General features: G+C 42.8%; 1 protein-coding gene and 1 pseudogene across 1 annotated transcript; both read left to right on the top strand.

The window, feature by feature from the left end:
• The first annotated feature begins 1,740 nt into the window (after positions 1-1,740).
• Positions 1,741-21,741, top strand: LOC144709777 (HAD-superfamily hydrolase, subfamily IG, 5'-nucleotidase). Its single transcript, XM_078583419.1, has 15 exons — positions 1,741-1,966; positions 2,045-2,156; positions 2,235-2,304; positions 2,384-2,536; positions 2,606-2,742; positions 2,889-3,038; positions 3,311-3,412; positions 3,966-4,130; positions 4,219-4,329; positions 4,491-4,588; positions 17,928-18,051; positions 18,164-18,253; positions 18,389-18,433; positions 18,895-19,215; positions 21,471-21,741. The coding sequence occupies exons 2-15, from the start codon at positions 2,109-2,111 to the stop codon at positions 21,513-21,515; spliced, it is 1,659 nt and encodes a 552-aa protein (XP_078439545.1). The 5' UTR covers positions 1,741-1,966; positions 2,045-2,108; the 3' UTR covers positions 21,516-21,741.
• On the top strand, positions 17,606-17,725 carry LOC144709935 (5S ribosomal RNA; annotated as a pseudogene).
• Positions 21,742-21,899: the final 158 nt, after the last annotated feature.

The following is a 21,899-nucleotide window of genomic DNA, read 5'->3' as shown; positions in this document are numbered from 1 at the left end:
AGGTCAGGTCACGGCCAAAAAAGTGTTTGGCCATTTCAACCCCATTTACACAATTAATTAGCTCCGTCAAATGCTCATGCTCATTTGTACGTGCCCCTTTGAATTCCTAAAACTTTTTGCGCAAATTAACCTAAAGTATTCATTGACAGGGGGACGATAAAACTATCCATAACATGGAGAAACTTAAAATGATAAGTAATGCACGAATTTTCTGTTACTTTATATACAAACATTATAAATTCAAGTTCAATAATTTTAAAACAATACAACATTTATGAAAATAACTATGCATTTATCTAGTTGTCAACAGTGCAATTCTTTTTGGTTAATTGATGTTTATGAGCATCATTTAATAATAATACTTCGAACACACATTTGGAGACTAATATCATGGTATTGTCATAATTTACTTAGTCATTGTATATATTATTATACTTATTTTATAGGCACCACAGGTTTGTTACAATAAAAATATAGCATTAATCAATATTGAACAACATATGGAGTTGGCTTGCAAGCCACATATATTTCTGATGATAACACCTATAAAATTCAATTTACTAGACTGTTTCCATACAGATGATCGACTATATTTCTTTGGTCTCTCCATACAAATGGTTACCATATCAACCATTCTTGTCTTACAAAACAGAGTAAATAATGCTACTTTTGAATTTTTTATGTCCTCATTTAATCCACAAATGGGAATTTTATGATGCACATTTAAAGATATTTTTCATCATAGCATGACCTCATCGAAATACTCATAATTGTGCATGTCCTTATGCCCCATTGTATACATAAAAATGGATAATAGGACCATGATTTGTATTGCTGAATTCTAAATGAGCTTTGGATTGTGAGATTGGCTTGAGTGGCATATAACTCCATAAATGAAACCATAAGTGCAACACCATTTGTTCATAATTAATCCTTTTTACATTCAATAAAGTCATACACATTTTAATCACATTAATGCAAAACTCACATGTTATCCTCTTTTGTTGTAAATTTATAAGCATTGACTTGCAAAATTTTATGCACTAATTACAAATATTTAAACGCCTTTTAATATTTTTTCTATTACTTCGTTGGAAGCTATGATAATTAGCTTCCCTTTTTTTCATACAAAAATTAAATTATCACAATTATCACAGACTAAATTAAATCATAAGTTATAGAAGGCAGTTGTTACAGCTTTCACCCGAAATATGTGTAACATTATTAAAAAAATATTTAAGTATTAATTCGTATATAAAACTTATACGCGAAATACTAGTAAAATAATAAAAAATTAAATAATTGTAATTAGTATATAAAATTCATACAAAAAATATAAGCAAGTTAAAGCTTATAAATTTTCAAAAAAATAGATAACACGTGTGTTTTGCAATAAAGTAATGAAAGTTTATGTGATTAAAATTTGTTCAAGGGCTTGGCTGAGCTAAAAACAATTAATTAAGAACAAATGGCGTTTCACTAATAATTTCGTTATGGGGAAGATGAACAGAGAGAAGAACTCGACGCGAAGAAGCTTCGAAGTTGTTCGATTTATCAGTTGTTTTGATCACGTCGAGGAAGGATAAGATGCAATTGAGATCATCTTCCAAATTCCGGACTGTTCAGCGATCACGATTTCTTCAATTTCTTCATTTCTACTTATATTTCTTTAATTCTGCTTCAATTTCCCCGTCAGCTATATTGGCGTTTTCGTCTCAATCAGTACTCTTCAATCTGTTGCTCATTCATACTGATGAACTAATTAGAGAAAAGAGAATGCCGATGAACACTGATCAGCCAGATTGATCCACGTTTCGTGAAACAGTCGCTTCACCGGATCGTCCTCATTGCACTTTTTTTTGAAATCTCTCGCTCAAAAACCATTCATAGAGCGTTATTCGATATCTACTCTACTCCTGACAGGCGACAAGGTGGATTCGTGCCAGTTCTCCGGACTCCGGTTGAGGTAAAGAACATTGTGTGGTTTTTTTACCGTATTACTTTGACCGTTCGTCGTGATTCGTCCTTGGGTTTTTCCAATCAGATTCTGCCACTGCTTCTAGCAGCGGTATTAACGGTGGGTATCGAGCTCGCTGATCTCCGTTGGCATGGCCTCTCTCAGAAAGGCCTTGCTCTCCTCCTCGTCTGCTATTCTGGTGAGTTTTTTTCTCGCTTTCCTAGTTGATTTTTACGTTGATCTCAGCTTCTTTTCTCGTTGATTTTCTATCTGGCAGAGGAAACCTGCTTTCTGGGGCCTTTCATGTCTAGCTCATCCTACCCAGAAGGATTTTTGCGGACGAATTGGTAAGTTTTATCTATCTAAAGAATGCCGTGCCCTGGAATTCATCTTTCGTGAGTAGTGTTCTTGTGAGTTCTTGCTCAGGACATGAATTTGAAGTATTTAATCGAGGTTTTGCCTCGAGACCGGACTTTCGGAATGAAGTAGAAGCGATTCGGAGGGAGTTTGAAGCCGTTAAACAGAGTTTTCTCAGCAGTTCGTCTGCCTTGAAGGATATTCCCTTGATGAATCCTCGGGGTATATAAATTCTTTAATCTCTTCGAGTTCTTGGTGGCCCGTTTCTAAGTTTTATTTGATGAACTGTAGGCATATACGTTAATAAAAATATCAAGTTGGAAGATATACAAGTCTACGGGTTTGACTACGACTACACGCTGGCTCACTACTCTGAAAATGTACAGACATTGATTTATGATCTCGCCAAGCAGCACCTCGTTAATGAGGTGAGTTTCCATGATTTTGAATTTCAAACAACACTTGCTGTCTCCCTAAATATGTTATTTTTAACATTAATAAAGAGGTTAGCGAGTAAACATAAAGAATTTCTCTCTTTCGAGTACATAAGAATGATGCGATTGTTTGTTTTTAGCATAAGTATCCTGCGAGCTGTTTGGAGTTCAAGTACGATCCGGAGTTCCCGATTAGGGGATTGTATTTTGATAAGCAAAGAGGAAATCTCTTGAAGCTTGATTTCTTCGGCTCTATTGAACCTGACGGTTCTTTTTTCGGCCGACGCAAGGTGATATTTACAAAAGTTTCATGCATTCTCTTCCCTTGTTCTTCAGTTTGACGTCTTTTATAAATCTATGTTCATTTATTTTTTTTATATTTGAGCCAGGTATAGTAATTTGCCTGTAGACATTTATAAAGTAAGTGCTGTTTCATGGTGGTCCGTTTCTAGAGGTTTTGAAGGACAACATATTTATCCCAGTGTTTCACGTTGGTTATTCTGAAACTTGCATTTCATGGAACTTTTCCAAGTTTTAATCCTATTATTTTACTTTGTATCAGCTGTCCTTGGATGAGATTGGAGCATTTTATGGCACAAGACATATTGGTCGAGACTCAGCACATGACCTTGTCGGACTCATGGATTTCTTTTGCTTTAGCGAGGTAGTTTTTTGTTAAAATGTTTTCTAAGATATATGTTTTTAATCCTTTTCTTTTTAATGGTTTGTGTACTATCAAACTCATCTGGGAAGGTCGTCGATTCGTTGGGTGATCGTCCCTTCTACGTTTCAAACAAAAAAAAAACTATCAAACTCCTTATACCTATGACCAGACATTCCCGTTGTGACAAATTTTGGAAATCCAGATTCTTCCTTGGTACTGCTTTCTTGAAGGCTTCAAAATAATCTGTGATTAATATGTTTACCCTTTTCGTTTCCCGAGTAAATATTTTAGGATGTTGCCCAATATGCGGTATCTAGAGATTAGAGACATGAGGTCCGGTCATTTCTTTCACAAAAAAACAAGTCCGGTCATGCTATTATTAATTATTAATTTGGGCACGGTTAGCTACGTGAACTAATTTGGTCAATACACTCGTGAAGTGAAGAATACAATAACACTCTAGTTGTTCTTTGGGGGGTGATCCTCCCTCTTTTTCTTTTTAATATATAATCGAGTCATTTTTTTGTCCTACTTCTTCTGATCATATCTCAAGGCTTGCCTCATCGCGGATGTGGTTCAACATTTCGTCGACGCAAAGCTTGACTTTGATCCATGTTACATTCATGAAGACGTGAATCATGCAATTCGGCGGGTACACATGAGTGGCTTACTCCATAGAAGGATACTGGCTGCTCCGGAGAAATATTTGGTGAAAAATGTACATGCGTTTCTTCCTTTTGCCTTTTTTGGAGATGAATATAAAAGTGAAATGTTCTTCATGCTAAATTAGAATTCGGAATGGACAGCCAAAGATGTTTGAGTTTCTGGAGACCTTGAAACAAGGGGGAAAGAAGCTCTTCATGCTGACAAACTCTCCATTTTATTTTGTGGATGGAGGCATGCGCTTCATGTTAGAGGTGATCTCAAAGTACCATTTCCTAGACACTTAAATTATTCTTCCCTTGTCCATTTTTAGGGTCAGAGGCATGACATTTTGTATTTTACTTTTAATTATTATGTAATAATCTAGTACTTCTCCCTGTTACGAATGAATTTTTTTTTCTCGCATTTTTGATAGGGTTGCGGCAGACGTACGGATTCATGGAGAGAACTCTTTGATGTTGTGATTTTACATGCTAATAAACCGAGTTTCTACTCGTCTGAGCACCCCTTCCGGTGATTGGCACGCCTCTGCCCTTTATTCTTCATAATGTTCAATATTTTGAATTTACCTTCAGCTATTTTTTGATTTTTATTAACGCATGTGCATTTTTTAAATATTTTAATTGTGTCAAATTATTCTATTTTCTTTATTTTAAGTCATGTCACGTAACGGAACATGCGCATGCACGGTTCAAGGCTAATTTAGCTGTTGTGCCTGTATTGGGTCCCATCCTAATTTGGTCCAGCACAAACCTATATTTGTTTTATTTCACAGTGATGCAAGCCTGGCCGACTATTGTTTTCTATCTCGGATCTTCTCTCTCGATCCTATGTGCAAGATTGATTTGGTATCAGAGACTTGGTATTAGAGCAAAGTAAATGGTGATTGGTGCAGTGGAAGATCTTTTGTCTGCTGATACGTCGGACTGCAACTTTGGTTATCTTCTGCCTTGCCAAATCTGCGACCCGAGGCTTTAATGGCAGGTGTTGTACCTGTCCCTGAATCCTTCTGACCGACCTCTAGACTGACTGGAATTTGGTCTCTGTGCTTGCATGTCTGGTTTCTCGACTGACTGGTTGCCGGCAGGTACAGACACTTGCCATTAAAGCATTACTCAAAGGTTGAGGATGAGTTGATGATTGCTGATGAGTCCATGTGTCCTCGTCAGGGAGGCTGGATTGCATTGGATACACAAATGTGCTCCGGACACAGCGGAAGGAAATTGATTTCTACTGTCACCCTTCAGTGAATTTTATTGGCAAACAGTAGGTACTTCAGGAATTGGTCTATTGATATCTCATGGTGTTTGGTCAGAATTTGAAACTGCTAGAGAACAGATATTTAACATTGAAAATAAGCTCAATTTTGAAGGCACAGTTCATCAGGGTAGAAAAAAAAAGGTAGGTCCTTGTATGATCCTGAATTCTGTTTGTCTTGTCTAAACCACCACAAGTCCAACTGGGGCACCTTGCCCAACCACACCTACTGCTGCACAGCTGGCGCCTTCTGGTAATGACAAGGATCAGTTGTGGTCCACTCGTCCACAAGGGGATAGCCGATCCGGTGTCTTCTGATACGTTCCTTGCCGGGGATCGTATCATGAGGGAAGAAGAGGGAGCTGACCCTGGCAGAGTTGACGATGCCGAGGGAGCGTGGGCAGCAGAGGAACGGCGGGGTGGGCGTTGCTGGAGGGGAGATGACCCGACGGAGTGGATGTCGTCAGAGAAGATAATAGCTACCAAAAGGGAACTTTGTAATCCTAATCCTGTCCTCCAACGAGGAGGGCTACATATTTAAAGGGAAATGCAAGACAGAAGGGAAAGATGATAATGCCCCTTGACAAACCCTAGAAGGGGTTGGAGGAGGTTGATTGAGAGAGGAAGTAATGACATAACCCTAATGAGGTTACATGAGAGGGTATATATACCCTAAGAGAGAGAAAGAGTTATAATAGGTCTAATGGGCTTATAGAACAGGGCCTATTAGACCATAGAGCATAGTATCTCACTAACACCCCCCTGCAAGCGAAGTATGGATGTCGTCCATGCCGAGCTTGGACACAGCATGTTGAAGAAGAGGGCGGGATAGTCCCTTGGTGAGGACGTCCGCTGCTTGGTCAGTGGAGGCAACAAAATCCAGGTCAAAGATCCCTTCGTCCATTCGCTCCTTGAAAAAGTAGCGATTGCGCTCCATGTGCTTGATGCGTCCCTGCTGTCCAGGGTTCTTGGCCAACGCAATCGTCGACTTGTTGTCGCAGTAGAAGTGAATCGGGCCAACATACTCCACGCGGAGATCGTGAAGGATGCCGTAGATCCACTGGCCTTCAGAGGCCCCATCGGCGAGGGCGCGGTATTCGGCTTCGGCACTGGAGCGGGACACTTTGTCCTGCTTGCTGCTCTTCCAGCTGACGAGGCTGCCAAAGACAAACGTGCAGTAGCCCGTGGTAGATCGATAATCCACAACGGAGCCGGCAAAGTCAGCATCAGTGTACACCTTCACTGTCCGGTCTGTGCCTCGAGGAAAGAGCAGGCCCTTTCCGGGGCAGCCCTTCAGGTACGCAAGTACCCGGTTGGCGGCCTGACGGTGAATCTCCCGTGGGGACTGCATAAACTGGCTGAGCAGGTTGACGGCGAAGGCGATGTCGGGCCGAGTGTGTGTCAAGTAGAGAAGCTTCCCCACCAGCTGCTGATACCGGTGGGAATTCGTCAGCGGCGAATCCTCCCCTTTGCCCAACTTCACGTTGGGATCAATGGGAGTGCTCACCTGTGCACAGTCGGTCATACCTGTCAGGGCCAGCAGGTCGACGGCGTACTTCTGCTGCGAGACAAATTTCCCACGAGGGGAGTAGGCCACCTCAAGGCCAAGGAAGTATATGAGAAGGCTGAGGGCCTTGATCTCAAACTCCTTAGCCAAAGCGGTGCAGAGGCGGACGGCTTCTGCAGCATCAGATCCTGTGATAAGGATGTCGTCGACGTACACGGCAAGAATGGAGATACCGGTCGGGCTGTGACGGAAGAACAGGGAAGCATCTCCATTGCTCTGAGTGTACCCTTCAATCTTCAGAACTGAGGAGAACCGACCAAACCACATGCGCGGGGACTGCTTGAGTCCATAAAGGGACTTCCGCAGTCGGCACACGTGACCGGGGGGGCCGAGTGAGTATCCCGGCGGCTGTTGCATGTACACCTCCTCCGTCAAGTCACCATGCAAGAAGGCGTTCTTGACGTCAAACTGTCGGATGACCCATTGGAAGTGAGCCACAAGGGCCAAGAGAAGACGGACAGTCTCCATCTTCGCCATTGGAGAGAAGGTCTCGAAGTAGTCCACGCCATAGGACTGAGTGAACCCCCGAGCCACAAGACGAGACTTGAGGCGTTTGAGAGTACCATCCGCATGATGCTTCTTGGCATGAATCCACTTGCAGTCCACCACCCTCTTGCCAGGAGGGAGTGGAACGACGTCCCAAGTGTGGTTCTTGAGTAGAGACTGCATCTCCTCGTCCATCGCCGCTTTCCAATGAGGAGAAGCGATAGCATCAGCCAAGCGGCGAGGAATGGGATCCGACTCAATGCGAGGAAGAAACAGCCGGTAGGGAGTACTCAGCCGGTCGAAGGAGATATAATGAGATAGAGGATAAAGGGGTGTCTGGGTGCACTGACGAACCCTTTTCCGTAGGGCAATAGGCCATCCCAACTGATCATTATCTTCGGCAGCAGGTTGGGATGGATCGGCCGACGGAGGATGAGCGGAAGCAATAGATGGGGGAGACTCACCGGGAAGTGCAACAGACGACTCCCCGGGAGTAGAAGGCAACTCACCGGGAGGTGACGAGGGTGACTCACCGGGAGAAGATGATGCCACAGGAGAGGGTACAGAGACCAACGGTAGTGGCAGGGCTGCCGAAGCGGGAGGAGCTGGCCGGGTGGCCGGAAGCGAAGGAGAGGTGGACGACACGTCCAAAGACCCCTCAGGAGTCACTGACGGATAGGAATCAATGGGAGAGAGATCATGGAGGAAGGATGACGGCGTTGGAGCAGTGGGTTCCACGATCGTAAATGGCCCCAGGGGAGGAGCCGACGAGGAGGGCTAATCCTAACCCTAATCCTGTCCTCCAACGAGGAGGGCTACATATTTAAAGGGAAATGCAAGACAGAAGGGAAAGATGATAATGCCCCTTGTGGGGCTTACTAGAGGGAGTAGATTGTAACATCTTCCTACCTTTCTTCCGATATCCAGAAGGGGATAGCCCATTTCTATTCCCAGCTCCTTTCTTTTACCCAATCTCTCCCGTTCCCGGCGTTGTTGGGGCTTTGAGGCATTTTTCTTGATTTTCTCTTTCCTATATCTGACAGAGGTTATGCATTCTTCCAATTGATTCTTGGCATTGTTTTTATTTTTTCTGAATGAATTCTTGGCATTGTTTTACATCATTTATGGTCCATCCGAGATCTCTCAATTAGGATCGTTACATAGAGAAGGAGAAAATATCAGCTGTTATCAAACAACAGCCCAAGCAGATGGATCAAGGCCAGTTAACCCAATGTGTTTGAAAACCCTACAAGTCTGCTGCAGCATAGGTATTGTGATCATAAAATCCATCTTACACCTACTTCCAAGCATATCAGCATTTTTCCATTCAGATATTCCCATTTTCATAAGAATGTGTGGAAAACTTCACCCAAGAGCTATTAGATCTGAACATCATTCAGCCATAAAACAACTATTCTCCAGCCCAGCCCTTACTACTAAAAAAGAAAGATGGCAGGTTTTGACTGTGTTGCTTTTCGGGCCCTCAATAAGCTTACTATACCAAACCGTTTTCCCTTTCTCATTGAGGAGGAACTATGGGAAGCCTTTATTGTCGACTGTTGTAACTCTGCGTGTATATATTCTCTCCATTTCACATGTAACGGTAAAGGTTCTTTTGTTTAATATACACGTCTTGTACCATCTCTATCTTTCGACATTTGTCATGGTATCAGAGCTCAACAAGGTTCTGTGAAGATGTGTATCCAACAACGCCAGAAGGTTTGACATTTGGCTCTGCTGGAAAGTGATATGATACCGGGCTGCTGTTATGATAAACGGCAGCCCGGTATGGAATCCAAGCCCTTCTATCGGCCCAGTTAGGCCCAAACCAATGGGCTTCCTCCTTGTATGTATATATACATACAGAAAAGAAAGAAGAAGCATCAAGAAACCAATTGTAAGCCATTCTACCTTCCTCTGGATTCTCTCTTACTTTCTCCTCCCTGCCCTCTCTTGTTCTAACCCTACCTCCTCTTGTTCCCCGTTCCTGCACATCTTTCCCAGGCATCGCAATTCTATCCCGTGGAATCGAAGCTGTTGCTCCAAGGGGCGCGATCAACCACGTCGGAGTTGCGAGCTCTTATCTCTCTCGTCCCCCATTTCAATCCTATTCTATCGAACAATTCTTGGAGACAGTTACATTTTTCAAGAAGTGTCAAGAAGCGTTCAAGATCAATCTTTCATTTCGTTAAATTGCATAGATACGTTCAAAAACGTATCAGAAAGACTGGGCTGCTCTACGACACCACTGACATCTCAATTTCCATCTTGGCCTTGCCGGACTCTCCGGCCTGCCCTAAGTTGCCTTTTTTTTTCTCTTTGTCTTGGTGGACTGTCCAGCCTGCCCTAAGTCGCTGTTTGTTCCTGGCATCTTGGCCTACGTTGCAGCTTCACTTCATCCAAACCAACGACGGCAGACAACAACTGCCATCACTAGATCTGGCGACAGCTGATGAGACTGGCTGATGATCTCCCCCAACACACTGATGCAGGCTGATGCCATTCGATCTGAGGATGGCCGACAACGTTCGCCTCTGTTCAACCTGAAAACGGCTGATGGCTGACATAAATTTCTGCCAATCATTACTAAAAAGCAGACAACATCTGTTTTACTACCAGTTGACAAAAAAAAAGCAGCCCGAAGCTGCCTTATGTGTACTGCACTGAGGACAACCTGGTCTGACTTTTATGAGTGGAATACCTGCAGAAACAGCAGTACATTTATGGCAGCTTTCTTTACATATTAGTTATACATCACCACTATTTCCTCTGGAAATTTTTTAAAATGGCCCAGGTATCATATCTGACAAGGATGGAGAGCTCCAGGTCGAGATTCAGGTGGTGGAGAATATGAGACAAGAAAATAGAAGTCAAGAGAAAATAATAGACACCCACTTCTCCTCCGTTTAGGGCATAGAGTATTTATACAGGTTAGTGGGCCGAAAACATAAGTGGCCCCATACGAATCCCCCAATGGCTAGCCTAACAACTAGTTTCTTTAACACCTCCCCTCAAGCTGAGGAATGAATGTTTTGCATTCCCAGTTTGGAGACCAAATAATCATGATGGGCTTGAGAGAGACTCTTCGTCCTGAGATCAGCAAGTTGTTGGTTGGTGGAGACATAGGTGATTTCAATAGTCTTGGACTCCAATTTGTCTTTGATGAAGCGATGATCAATCTCCACATGTTTGGTCCGGTCATGTTGAACCAGGTTGTGGGCGAGACTGATAACATATTTGTTGTCGCATAGTAAGGTTGTTGGTTGGGTTGTAGGAAAGCCCAATTCACTGAGAATTCCTTGAATCCCTTCGTGAGAGCAGGAAATTCAGCTTCGGTGCTGGAGAGGGACACGACTTGTTGCTTCTTACTTTGCCATGTGATCAGATTCCCACCAAGGAAGGAACAGTACCCAGTGGTAGACTTGCGGTCGACCTGCGAACCAGCATAATCAGAATCAGTATAAATCTCAAGGAAAGGTGACTTACCTCGAGAAAATGTGAGGCTTAGTCAAATGGTCCCTTTTAGGTACGGAAGTACACAATAGGCAGCCTGCAAGTGAGAAACTTTTGGGTGATGCATAAACTGACTCAAGACGTTCACAGAATATGAGATGTCAGGTCTCGTATGGGCTAAATATATAAGCCTACCAACTAAACGATGATGAGCCAATGGCTCTGTATCATGTTCATTCTTGTCTAGTTTAAGTTTTAAGATGTATTTCCATGGGAGTGAATACAGGTTGATATTGTAGATACCCAGGTTCATCCAGTAGATCATATATGTATTTATGTTGGGATAGAGTAATACAACTGGTGGAATGGGCGACTTGAATGCCTCAGAAATAGGTAAGTTCTCCCAAGCTCTTAATGTCAAATTGTGAGTTTAGTTGGTGACTTAAATTTGTAATACCATTGGAATCATATCATGTAATGATTATATCGTCTACGTATACTATTAGAATAACGACAGTATTAGGAGTGGAGCAATGATAAAATAGAGTATGATCACCATTAGTTTGTTTGTAGTCAAGATGCTTCATAACATGAGTGAAACGTTCAAACCAGGCACGAGGCGACTGTTTTAGGCCATCTAAAGCTTTCCTGAGACGACACACTTGTCCATGGGATAGATTGTAACCCGGGGGTGGTTTCATGTACACCTCTTCATTGAGTTGTCCATGAAGGAATGCATTTTTAACATCAAATTGCATAAGGGGCCACTGATGAAGTGCAGCCAAAGATATTAGAACATGGTAAATGTTTCCATGTAATCCACCCCGTATTTTTGTGTGTAACCTTGAGCAACCAGTCATGCTTTATAGCGGTCAATTTGACCGTCGGCCCGATATTTTACAGTATAGACCCATCTGCTACCAATTGGACTCTTACCTGGTGGGAGAGATGTCAACTCCCAGGTATGGTTCTTAGACAGTGCCTCCATTTCAGAATCCATTGCTTTTCTCCACTGGGGTTGTGCAGTGATATTTTAAAATGATATTTTAATCTGTTGAAGATGTATTAAGAAGTTTTTATGTGTAGGTGATACACAATGATATTTTAAAATGTTACTTAACGGAAACAGTGTTGTACTAATATTGGCTGTAAGGTTGGTTTCTGAGTCCATGGGATTATTAGTCAGGATTTGTTCAGTGGGTGTCACTTGTTGAACCATGGGTTGATTCACTGGTTCAACATCAGAGGAGGAGGCCATTTTTGGAGCACGAAGGTGTGTCCTAACAAAGTGTCGAGGATATGGAGAGAGAATACAGGATTAGGGTCCAGCAGGATTGTTCTGTGGGCTTTCCTCGGACTCATTTTCGTCGCAGGTGGGGACATCCGAGGATGACCTTTGATCTGAAGAAGAATCTGATGAGGAATGAGTGTTGTGAGGCATGAGTAACTGTATAGATGTGCTGGGGAAAGTACTGATATCCGTGGTGTTGCCTTAGAATAATAAAATTTATGCTCATCGAATGTAACATCTTTAGAGATGAAAATGCGTCGGGTAGAAGGACGGCAATGCTCATAACCTTTTTGAGTGTTAGAATATCCAACAAATTCACACAAGAGAGCACATGGGGCTAACTTATGTGCTCGATGGGAATGTAAATGTACATAACATTCACATCCAAATATTCTAAGTTCCAAATCACTATGGAGCTTAGCCGTTGGATAGGAAGTTGTCACTACTTCAAGAGGGGTTTTTCCTTTTAAGTAGTGGGAAGATGATTTATTAAATAAGTGGATAACATAGCTGCCTCTCCCCAGAGTGTGTTAGGACTACTACTCTGAATAAGTAGAGCCCGAGTTTTCTCCAAAATATGTCCCAGTTTGTGCTCGGCCCTTCCATTCTGTTGAGGTGTATGTGGACATGATGTTTCATGAATAATGCCTTGGTTTCTAAACAATGTAGAAATCTCAAGGTTCATGAATTCTTGGCCATTGTCTGTTCGGAATCGCTTAATGGGGGTATCATATTGGCATTGTATCATAGCAACAGATCCTTTAATTATAAGGAAGACATCTGATTTTTGTTTCATTAAGTGAATCCAAGAAAAACGACTAACGTCGTCTGTTAGAATATGAACCATCGGAATCAATGAAGACCAGTGAAAGGAGCTGGTCCCCACACATCACAGTGTATCAATTCAAAAACAGTAGTGGCAGAAGAATCAGTTAAGGGATAAGTAGTTCTTTTGTGTTTAGAAAGTTGACACACATCACACACAAAATTATCCATGCATAACCCTTGACAAGTTGTTGGAAAGAAAGTTTTTAGGAGATGAAATGATGGGTGACCCAACTGTCGATGCAGCAGCCAGACTTGATCTTCCTTAGGAGTTAACGATACGGTGTTGGATGTAGGAGCCTCCCCTGCGGCTGGTACAGAGCACGTGTTGTCCTGATTGGAAGTGTGCAAGTAGTACAAACCGTCCTTGATTCTAGCTAGCCCATGCTTCAGGTCCTTGACCTTATCACACAAGAACACATTAACTCCATCAAAACCAACTTGTAAGAGGAGTTTGGGCTAATCTTTGAACAGAGATTAAATTAACACAAAGTTGTGGTACATGTAAGACATTGTTGAGGGTACTGATTGGGTCTAGATCTATACTACCTATGCCAGCAACTGTAAGTAGTGTGCCATTTGCGGTCTGTACTTAGATGGAATAGTTAGCCCGTGCCCGTGCTGGTCTCGCAGAAGCACCAAGACAAGGGAAGAAAGCAAAAAACGACGACGGTGAAGCCGCATCGACGACGGCGTTGAAGCTCGAGTCTCGTTATCGTCAGTAGATGTCCTCAGCAGGTCACGAATGGACCAGGAGTCGCCAATATAGTTTGGACGAAATGGAGCCGTCCAGCTCAGCTTGTGGTGGTCTTGCTCGTCTTCACCGTGGCTCTGATACCATGACAAGGATAGAGAGCTCCAGGTCAAGATTCAGGTGGTGGAGAAGATGAGACAAGAAGATAGAAGTCAAAGAGAAAATAATAGACATCCACTTCTCCTCTGTTTAGGGCATAGAGTATTTATACAGGTTAGTGGGCCGAAAACATAAGTGGCCCAGTACGAATCCCCCAACGGCTAGCCTAACGGCTAGTTTCTTTAACAATATCAATTATACATCTATGCCTTACATGGTTTTAGATGGTTTCTTATCCTTATAGATGATGTGAGTCGCTTTAGTTGGATTTGTCTTATGAAGGCTTAGTCAGAAGTTCCTACTTTCATCTGTGAGTTCATCACCATGATTCATCGACAGTTCGACACCCACATTAAATGGTTTTACACTGATAATGGATGAGAATTCATTAACTCTCAACTCAACTTCTTCTTTAAGGATCTCAGAATTATTCATGAATCGTCATGCCATTACATCCCGCAACCTAATGCAGTCGCCGAATGGAAAATGGGGCATATCCTGGAAAAAACAAGAGCTCTTACCATTCAGAGTAAGGTACCAAAAACCTTCTGGGCAGAGGTCTCATTGTTATCCAATCACCTAATTAACCGATAACCCAACCCCACACTATGTGGACAAAATCCTTTAGAAATTCTTCAGATCTCTTATCCCCGTGCAAAGATTCATCATTTGTTGGACCTACAACTCGTCGGCTGTGAATGTTATGCCCATTCACATTCACATCAGACTACCAAGTTAGCTCCTCGGGCTCTCACTTGTGTGTTTCTTGGGTATTCTCACACAGAAGGGTATAAGTGTGATAGAAGGTATTATAAGAAGTACCAGAGAAAAGGAGCCAGATCTGGTCAACGGGCTGTTGACCAGGCTAACTAACCTGAGGAAGGAAGAGACCGGTACCTTGGTCCTATAAATAAGATGTTACACCCAGGAGAAGGTAGACTTTCTTTTCTTGACAAGTTCTTGGCAGTTACGCCAAGGTCTGGGAGCTGCGGTGGAGCACACTACCGCGGGTGGGAGGAGTCAACCAAGAGGGTGGCCGCCCAAGGAGATCGTGAAGGAGCACCGACCGCGGGAGGGAGGAGCTGTCCGATCCAAGTGCTAGTTTGTTTGTATTCTTCTTGTTCGCAATTTGAGATACATTGGATTCAGATCTATCACATTCCATTCATTGTTACCAACGAGAGTAACAAAGTGCTATCATCTGCCCTTGAGAAAATCCTTATATCCAAGGATGTAACGTTCAGGACGTTTCTATCATGATGCTCAACCCCCCAAGGTTGAGGAGTCCACTACCACGTACGAATACTTTGACTATCGTCTTCATCAACCCTCCTTCTAATGGCCCACGTATGGTTCCTCCCACAAATTCTCCGTCCCCTGAGGAAACTTCCGAGATCAGCTGCAAAGAACTGGCCCGTTCTCTGAAGAGAATACTCCCTCCACACCCTAAGCATTTTATTCAGACTCGCATATGTCCTTCATCAGTTGACCCATTATCTTCCTCTCCCGCTGATCTCCCGGTGGTGGCCAGGTTGGATCAGATTACACCTGCAGCAACCGATGAACTAGCTCTCTCTCAGTCTTCTGATGGTGTACTGTCGACCAAACTAGTCCAAATCCATTGGTCAATCTTCTGATGTATCAAAATGTTTCTATGGCTCATAAGACCTTCCTCATGAATCTTCAGAAGGTGATCATTCCACGTGTTGTTTTCGAGGCCCTTAGTCAACTGCATTGGAAGCAAGCCATGGACATCCAAATGGCAGCTCTGCATGCTGATCACACCTGGGACTTAACAGCTCTCCCTGCAGAGAAGATGAGTCTATACTTTTTGCAGTATACAGCAAATGGGCAACTGGAAAGGCACAAAGCTAGATTGGTTGCCCAAAGATACACCCAGACTATGATGAAATTTTTGCTCCCATTGCCAAGATAAACACTGTCCGAATTCTCATCTCCCTCGCGGCCAATCAACATTGGGAATAACATCAGTTTGATGTCAAACATGCCTTTGTACATGGTGACTTAAATGAGGTTTACATGAAGCCACCTCCTGGATATGATATCCCAATAGGACAGGTTTGTTGTCTGAGGAAGGTACCATATGGTGTGAAACAATCACCTCGAGCCTGGTTTGAGAAATTTACTCAAGCTATGAAAACACTAACTATCACCAATGAAATGGTAATCATACTCTTTTTTACCGACACACGTCCCTGGGGAATGTTGTCATTCTCGTTGTCTACGTAGATGACATTATAATCACCGGAAATAATTCCCTGGGAATCACTAAATTGGGTCAACAACTTCATTCTCAATTTGATAATAAGAACATAAGCCCCCTGAAATATTTTTTAGTCATCGGCGTGTCCCACTTCTCCAGTGGTATCACTCTCTCTCAACAAAAATATATTTATGATTTACTGAACGAAACAGGTCACCTTCAGTGCCAACCTCTATGTACTCCTATAGAAGTAAATTGTAAACTTCATTTCGATGCCAGGGAACCCGATACTGATCCCTTATCCTATCAATGCCTGACTGGTAAACTGATCCATCTTGCCCAGACCCATCCGGATATCCATTCGCTATCAGTATTCTTAGCCAATTTATCGATCGACTTAAACTTTCTCACTGTAGGCTGAGCATAGAGTACTCCGTACTTGAAGGGGACCAATTGGGCTTGGTCTCAATTTCCAGCAAGGTAACCCTTTGACTCTCAAAATTTATACTGTATCCGATTATGCTGGCTTGCCGGTCAACCGCAGGTCCACTACTGGTTATTGCTCACTTCTGTGTAGCAATCACGTCACCAGGTGAAGCAAGAAGCAAAATGTTGTTTCACATTTGAGTACAGAAGCTAAGTTTAGAGCTCTCACACAAAGGATCTGTGAAGTTATCTGGATTCATGGTAATCACCATGAATTAGGTGTTCCCCTCACTTCGCCCAGCCAAATTCAATGTGACAAAAAATCTGCCATTAGCCTCGTCCATGATCCAGTTCACCATGGCAAGACCAAACACGTCGAGATTGACCGCCATTTTATCAAAGAGAAACTGGAGGCAAATGTTATTGAAGTTTGCCTACATCGACACAAAGCAACAGTTAGCTGATCTCTTGATGAAGGGTCTTTCTTGAACCCTGCATGAGCTTCTACTGCCCAAGCTTGGAATGAAAGACATTCATTCCTCAGCTTTAGGGGACGTGTTATCAACTATACATCGCCACACACGTTTTTAGGACATACCTAGCCAATATGGTTGACCGTTGTTCTGCATGTATATATTCTCTCCGTTTCACATGTAATGACAATGGTTCTTTTATTCAATATATGTGTCTTATACCACCTCTCTATCTTTTTACATTTGTCAGAACAGAATGACCATATTTTCGAAATTGGACCCAAGGTCGGGATACTATCAAGTGAGGATGCACCCGAATCGTCGTTGTCCTTTCAGGCGGCAGCATCTTCTTCAACCCTGAGATCCTCTCTGTCTGTCCGGCTTTGTCCTCTCCTCATCCCTGTCCTTCCTCGTTCCTGTCTCTCCTACCATCTATTCAGAGAACAACATGTTACACTTGTGTCCAGGCTTGGAATGATGGATATTCATTACAGGGCTTAAGGGGAGGTGTTAAGCTGTGCCACGTGACATCACGTGCTTGCTCACAGTTCAAGCCTAATTTAGCCTTTGAGAAATTAGCTGTCGTACTAACATCAGGTCCCTTCCTAATTTGGCCCAATACAAACCTGTATGTTTCTTTTTTCTCATGATAATGAAACCCTAGCCTGGGCGAGAGCACACTAGTGTATCAGCACACTAGTGTACCGGATCCCATTAGAACTCCGAAGTTAAGAGTGCATGGGCGAGAGCAGTACCAGGATGCGTGACCGCCTGGGAAGTTCTTGTTGGTGACCACAGCATGGGCATGTGATCACAGTTCAAAATTTCAAAATAAAAATAAAAATGAAACCCTAGCCTGACTATTTACTGTTTTCAATCTTGGATCTTCTTCTCTCTCTATCCTATACTCAAGATTGACAATTTGTTTTGGAAATGTTCAACTATCTGATCAGAGCATTGTCTAATTTTTTGTGGTAATTTTTTTTAATGCTTTTAGGTGCTATGATATTGAAAAAGATACCCTGGCTTTCACTGCCGTTGACAAGTTCCTCCCCAACCAAGTTTATTACCACGGTTGCCTGAAATCTTTCTTACATATCACACAATGGAGAGGCCCTGAGGTGAAGTGGAGGCCAGAATAATGTTTTCACGATGTCTCTTTATGTATTTTATTTTCATTATTGATGCATTTAGTTTTCATAAATATATTGTATTTGCGTCCTCGGTTGGCAGGTGATTTATTTTGGAGACCATCTTTTTAGCGACCTGAGTGGCCCTTCAAGAGCAGGATGGAGAACCGCTGCCATTATTCATGAGCTTGAAGTACTCTCTCTCTCTCTCTCTCTCTCTCTCTCTCTCTCTCTCTCCTAGTGGATTCTTAGCGCCCGAATTGACTTTTTTCCAATATCTCTCTCATATTTTTACTTATTTGACCCTCCATGCTGAAATTTTATGCAGAAAGAGATCGAGATACAAAATAAAGAGAGCTACAGGTTTCAGCAGGCAAGTTCTTGCTCGTATTTTATTCACCCTTTTCATCGTGCCCGCTGTTCTCCATTTATCACAAAAAACATATTTGGAAATGTCACTGAGAGATGCTGTTGTGTAGGCCAATGTCCAGGTCATCCAGGAGTTGATGATCTCGGATTTTATACTCTTGAATCATTTTTTTAGAAAAAAAGAGGAAAATATACTTATAAAAAACAGATGCATACACTCTTGAAGGAAAAGACCTCATTATGTTTCATCGGAAAATAAAAAGCATCGATTGATATTCTCAGATATGGAACAGCGCAGGCCAATGTCCAGGTCATCCAGGAGCAGATCTTATCCTCTTGAATCACTTTTTAAAAAGGAAAACAAAAAAATGAATGTGTATACACTCGGAGAAAAAGACATTATTATGTTTCATCGGAAAACAATAAAAAATAATGACTGATATTCTTAGAGATGCTACTGTGCAGGCCAAATTCCATGTGATCCAGGAGTTACTGGGCAGATGCCAGGCTTTGGGGCCGAGGTTGTGGAGAGGGGAAGAGTTGAGTGAGTTGGTGGAGGAGTTGAACGTCGAATGCAGGAAATGCAGGGGGATAATGAGGAACATGTTTAGTGGGTCGTTTGGTGCAACGTTTCTGACGGACACCGGGCAAGAGTCTGCCTTTGCCTACCACATCCACCAGTTTGCCGATGTTTACACCAGCAAGCCTGAGAATTTTTTGCTCCACTCGTCTCACGCCTGGCTCCATGCCCCCTATGATATCAAGATCATGCCCCACCACGTTAAGGTGCTCTATCTCTCTCTCTTTCTCTCTCTACTGCATTTGTTCTCTCTCTCTCTCTCTCTTCCTCTCTTTTCGTCTCTCTCTCAAACACTCTCTTTAAGCTACTCTTCCGTTATCTCTCTCTTCAACCATGTCTTCTTCTTCTTTTTCTGCGCTTCTTTCCTTCTCTTCCTTTATTCGGCTCTCTCTCTCCATCTCTTCTACACATCTCTTCCTCTCTGTGTTTCTTCCTCTTTTTCCACGATTCTTGCCTTTCTCTTTCTCCATTCTTCTCCCTATCACAATCTTTCTTTCTTTCTCTCTCTCTCTCTCTATCTCTTCTACCCATCTCTTTCTCTTTCTATCCCTCTTTTTTCACGCTTCTTGCCTTCTCTTCTGTTCTCCCTATCACACACTCTCTTCCACTCATTCTCTCTCTCTAACTTTTCTACCCATCTCTTCTTCCTCTCTGTGTTCCTTCCTCTTTTTCCACTCTTCTTGCCTTCTCGTCCTCCACTCTTCCCTCTCACACACACTCTCTCTCTTACACCCAGTCTCTTTCTCTATCTCTATCTCTTCTACCCATCTCTTTCTTTCTGTGTTAATCCCTTTTTTTCCCACGCCTCTTGCCTTCTCTTCCTCTATTCGTCTCGCCCTCTCTCTCACAAACACTCTCTGCTTTCCTCTCTTCCTCTCTCCATTTCGACATCTCTGTCTCTCTCTTCTACCGATATCTTCTTCTTCTCTTTCCATGCTTATTCCTTTCTCTTCCTTTATTCGTCTCTCTCTCTCTCTCACTCACAGTCTCTTCTACCCACTCTCTCTCTTTATTTCTTGTACCCATCTCTTCCTCTTTTTCGACGGTTCTTGCCTTTTTCTTCCTCTATTCTTCTCCCTCTCACGCACTCTCTCTTCCACCCAATTCATCTCTCTATCTCTTGTACCCATCTCTTCCTCTCTGAGTCTCTTCTTCTTTTTCCACGATGCTTGCCTTTCTCTACCTCTATTCTTCTCCCTCTCATGCACTCTCTCTTCCACCCAATTCATCGCTCTATCTTTTGTACCCATCTCTTCCTCTCTGTGTCTCCTCTTTTTCCACGATGCTTGCCTTTCTCTCCCTCTATTCTTCTCCCTCTCACACACTCCCTTCCAACCACTCTTTCTCTCTCTCTCTCTACCTCTTTTTTCAAGCTTCTTGCTGTCTCTTCCTCTATTCTTCTCCCTCTCACATGCTCTCTTCCACCCATTCTCTCTCTCTCTATACATATCTTTTCTACCCATCTCTTCCACTCTTCGTTTTTTCCTCTTGTTGCCTTCTCATCCTCTACTCTTCCCCTCTCGTACACTCTCTCTCTTACACCCAGTCTCTTTCTCTATCCATCTCTTCTACCCATCTCTTTCTTTCTGTGTTAATCCCTTTTTTCCCACGCCTCTTGCCTTCTCTTCCTCTATTCTTCTCTCTCACACTCATTCTCTCCCACCCACTCTCTCTCTCTCTCACTCTCGCGTACCCATCTCTTCCTCACTGTCTCGCTCCCTCTTCTTCCACGCTTTTTCCGTTCTCTTCTACCCATCTCTTCCTCTCTATCTCTCTCCCTCGCTTCTAACCGCCTCTCTGTCACTCTCTCCTTTCCATTTCTTTTCTTCCACCTCTCTCTATCCATCTTTCTTGCTCTCCCTCTTCTTCCGTTAAACCCGTCTCTTCCTCTTTTAGTCTCTCTTCTCCCTCACTTTACCCATCACTTCTGCTGTTTTTTCTCTCGTTCTACCTTATCTTCCCTCCCCTTTTCTTCCTTCCAACCATCTCTTCCGATCTGCCTTTCTCTCCCTCTTTTCCCTCCCTTCTACCCATCTCTTCCGCTATCTTTCTCTCCCCTCACTCTCTTTCTTCAATTCTCTTTCACCTTTTCATATCAACTCCTATCTCTCTTTCTTTCTCACCTTCCCAGTTGCTTTCTTCCAACATCTCTCTCCCTTCTCCCTCTTCTCCCTCTTTTCTACCCATCTCTTCATCTCTCTCTCCTTCTGTGTCTATATATCTTTCTCCATCTCTTCAAACCCATTTCTTCGTCTGTTTGTCATTCTCTCTCCAACTTTGTCCCTCTTTTCTACGCATCTCTTCGTCTATATATCTTTCTCCATCTCTTCAAACCCATTTCGTCTGTTTGTCATTCTCTCTTCAACTGTGTCCCTCTTTTCTACCCATCTCTTCGTCTATCACTCCCTCTCCCTCACTCTACGAATTAGAAACTCCTAATGGCAGTGTTCTTCTTTCACAGGTTTCATCCACCCTACTGACGACAATCAGATCAAAACTAACTTAACCAAAGCCTAATTGGCCAAGAGGATATTATTTCTACGAATTACTCCATTGAAAAAGAAACAGAGAACGGGAGGCGCCGTCCAGTATGTCTATATTTGTTGTACAATGCCATCATGTTCCGAAATACCATGAACGATTGAACGGCCCAGATTACTTATTCCTGTACATCAAACGTCTCAATTTGCTCTTCAGTTAATATGTGCCAGGAATTTGGGAAGTTGGTTCAATGGAATGCTAGATGTGGATTGAAACAATTTAAACAAGTACCCAATAAAATATATTTGAGTAATCATCGTTCAATGCAAGTTCACAAAACCAAACTGCCTAACATTTTTTAACATGCCCAAGTATTAGATTGGCGGAATTTTGGAATTTTGATCGAGGT

This window comes from Wolffia australiana, chromosome 11 (assembly GCF_029677425.1).
Source record: "Wolffia australiana isolate 7733 chromosome 11, ASM2967742v1".
Taxonomy (NCBI): domain Eukaryota; kingdom Viridiplantae; phylum Streptophyta; class Magnoliopsida; order Alismatales; family Araceae; genus Wolffia; species Wolffia australiana.
The sequence above is the reverse complement of the archived record's forward strand: the minus strand, read 5'-3'. Positions and strand labels throughout refer to the sequence as shown.

Excerpts from the sequence above, each read along its gene's own strand:
- LOC144709777 (XM_078583419.1), top strand. The coding sequence starts at position 2,109 with ATGGCCTCTCTCAGAAAGGCCTTGCTCTCCTCCTCGTCTGCTATTCTG. Across the intron at positions 2,305-2,383 it reads GGATTTTTGCGGACGAATTG|GACATGAATTTGAAGTATTT; the intron begins GTAAGTTTTATC and ends GTTCTTGCTCAG. Across the intron at positions 18,254-18,388 it reads CCATTATTCATGAGCTTGAA|AAAGAGATCGAGATACAAAA; the intron begins GTACTCTCTCTC and ends AATTTTATGCAG.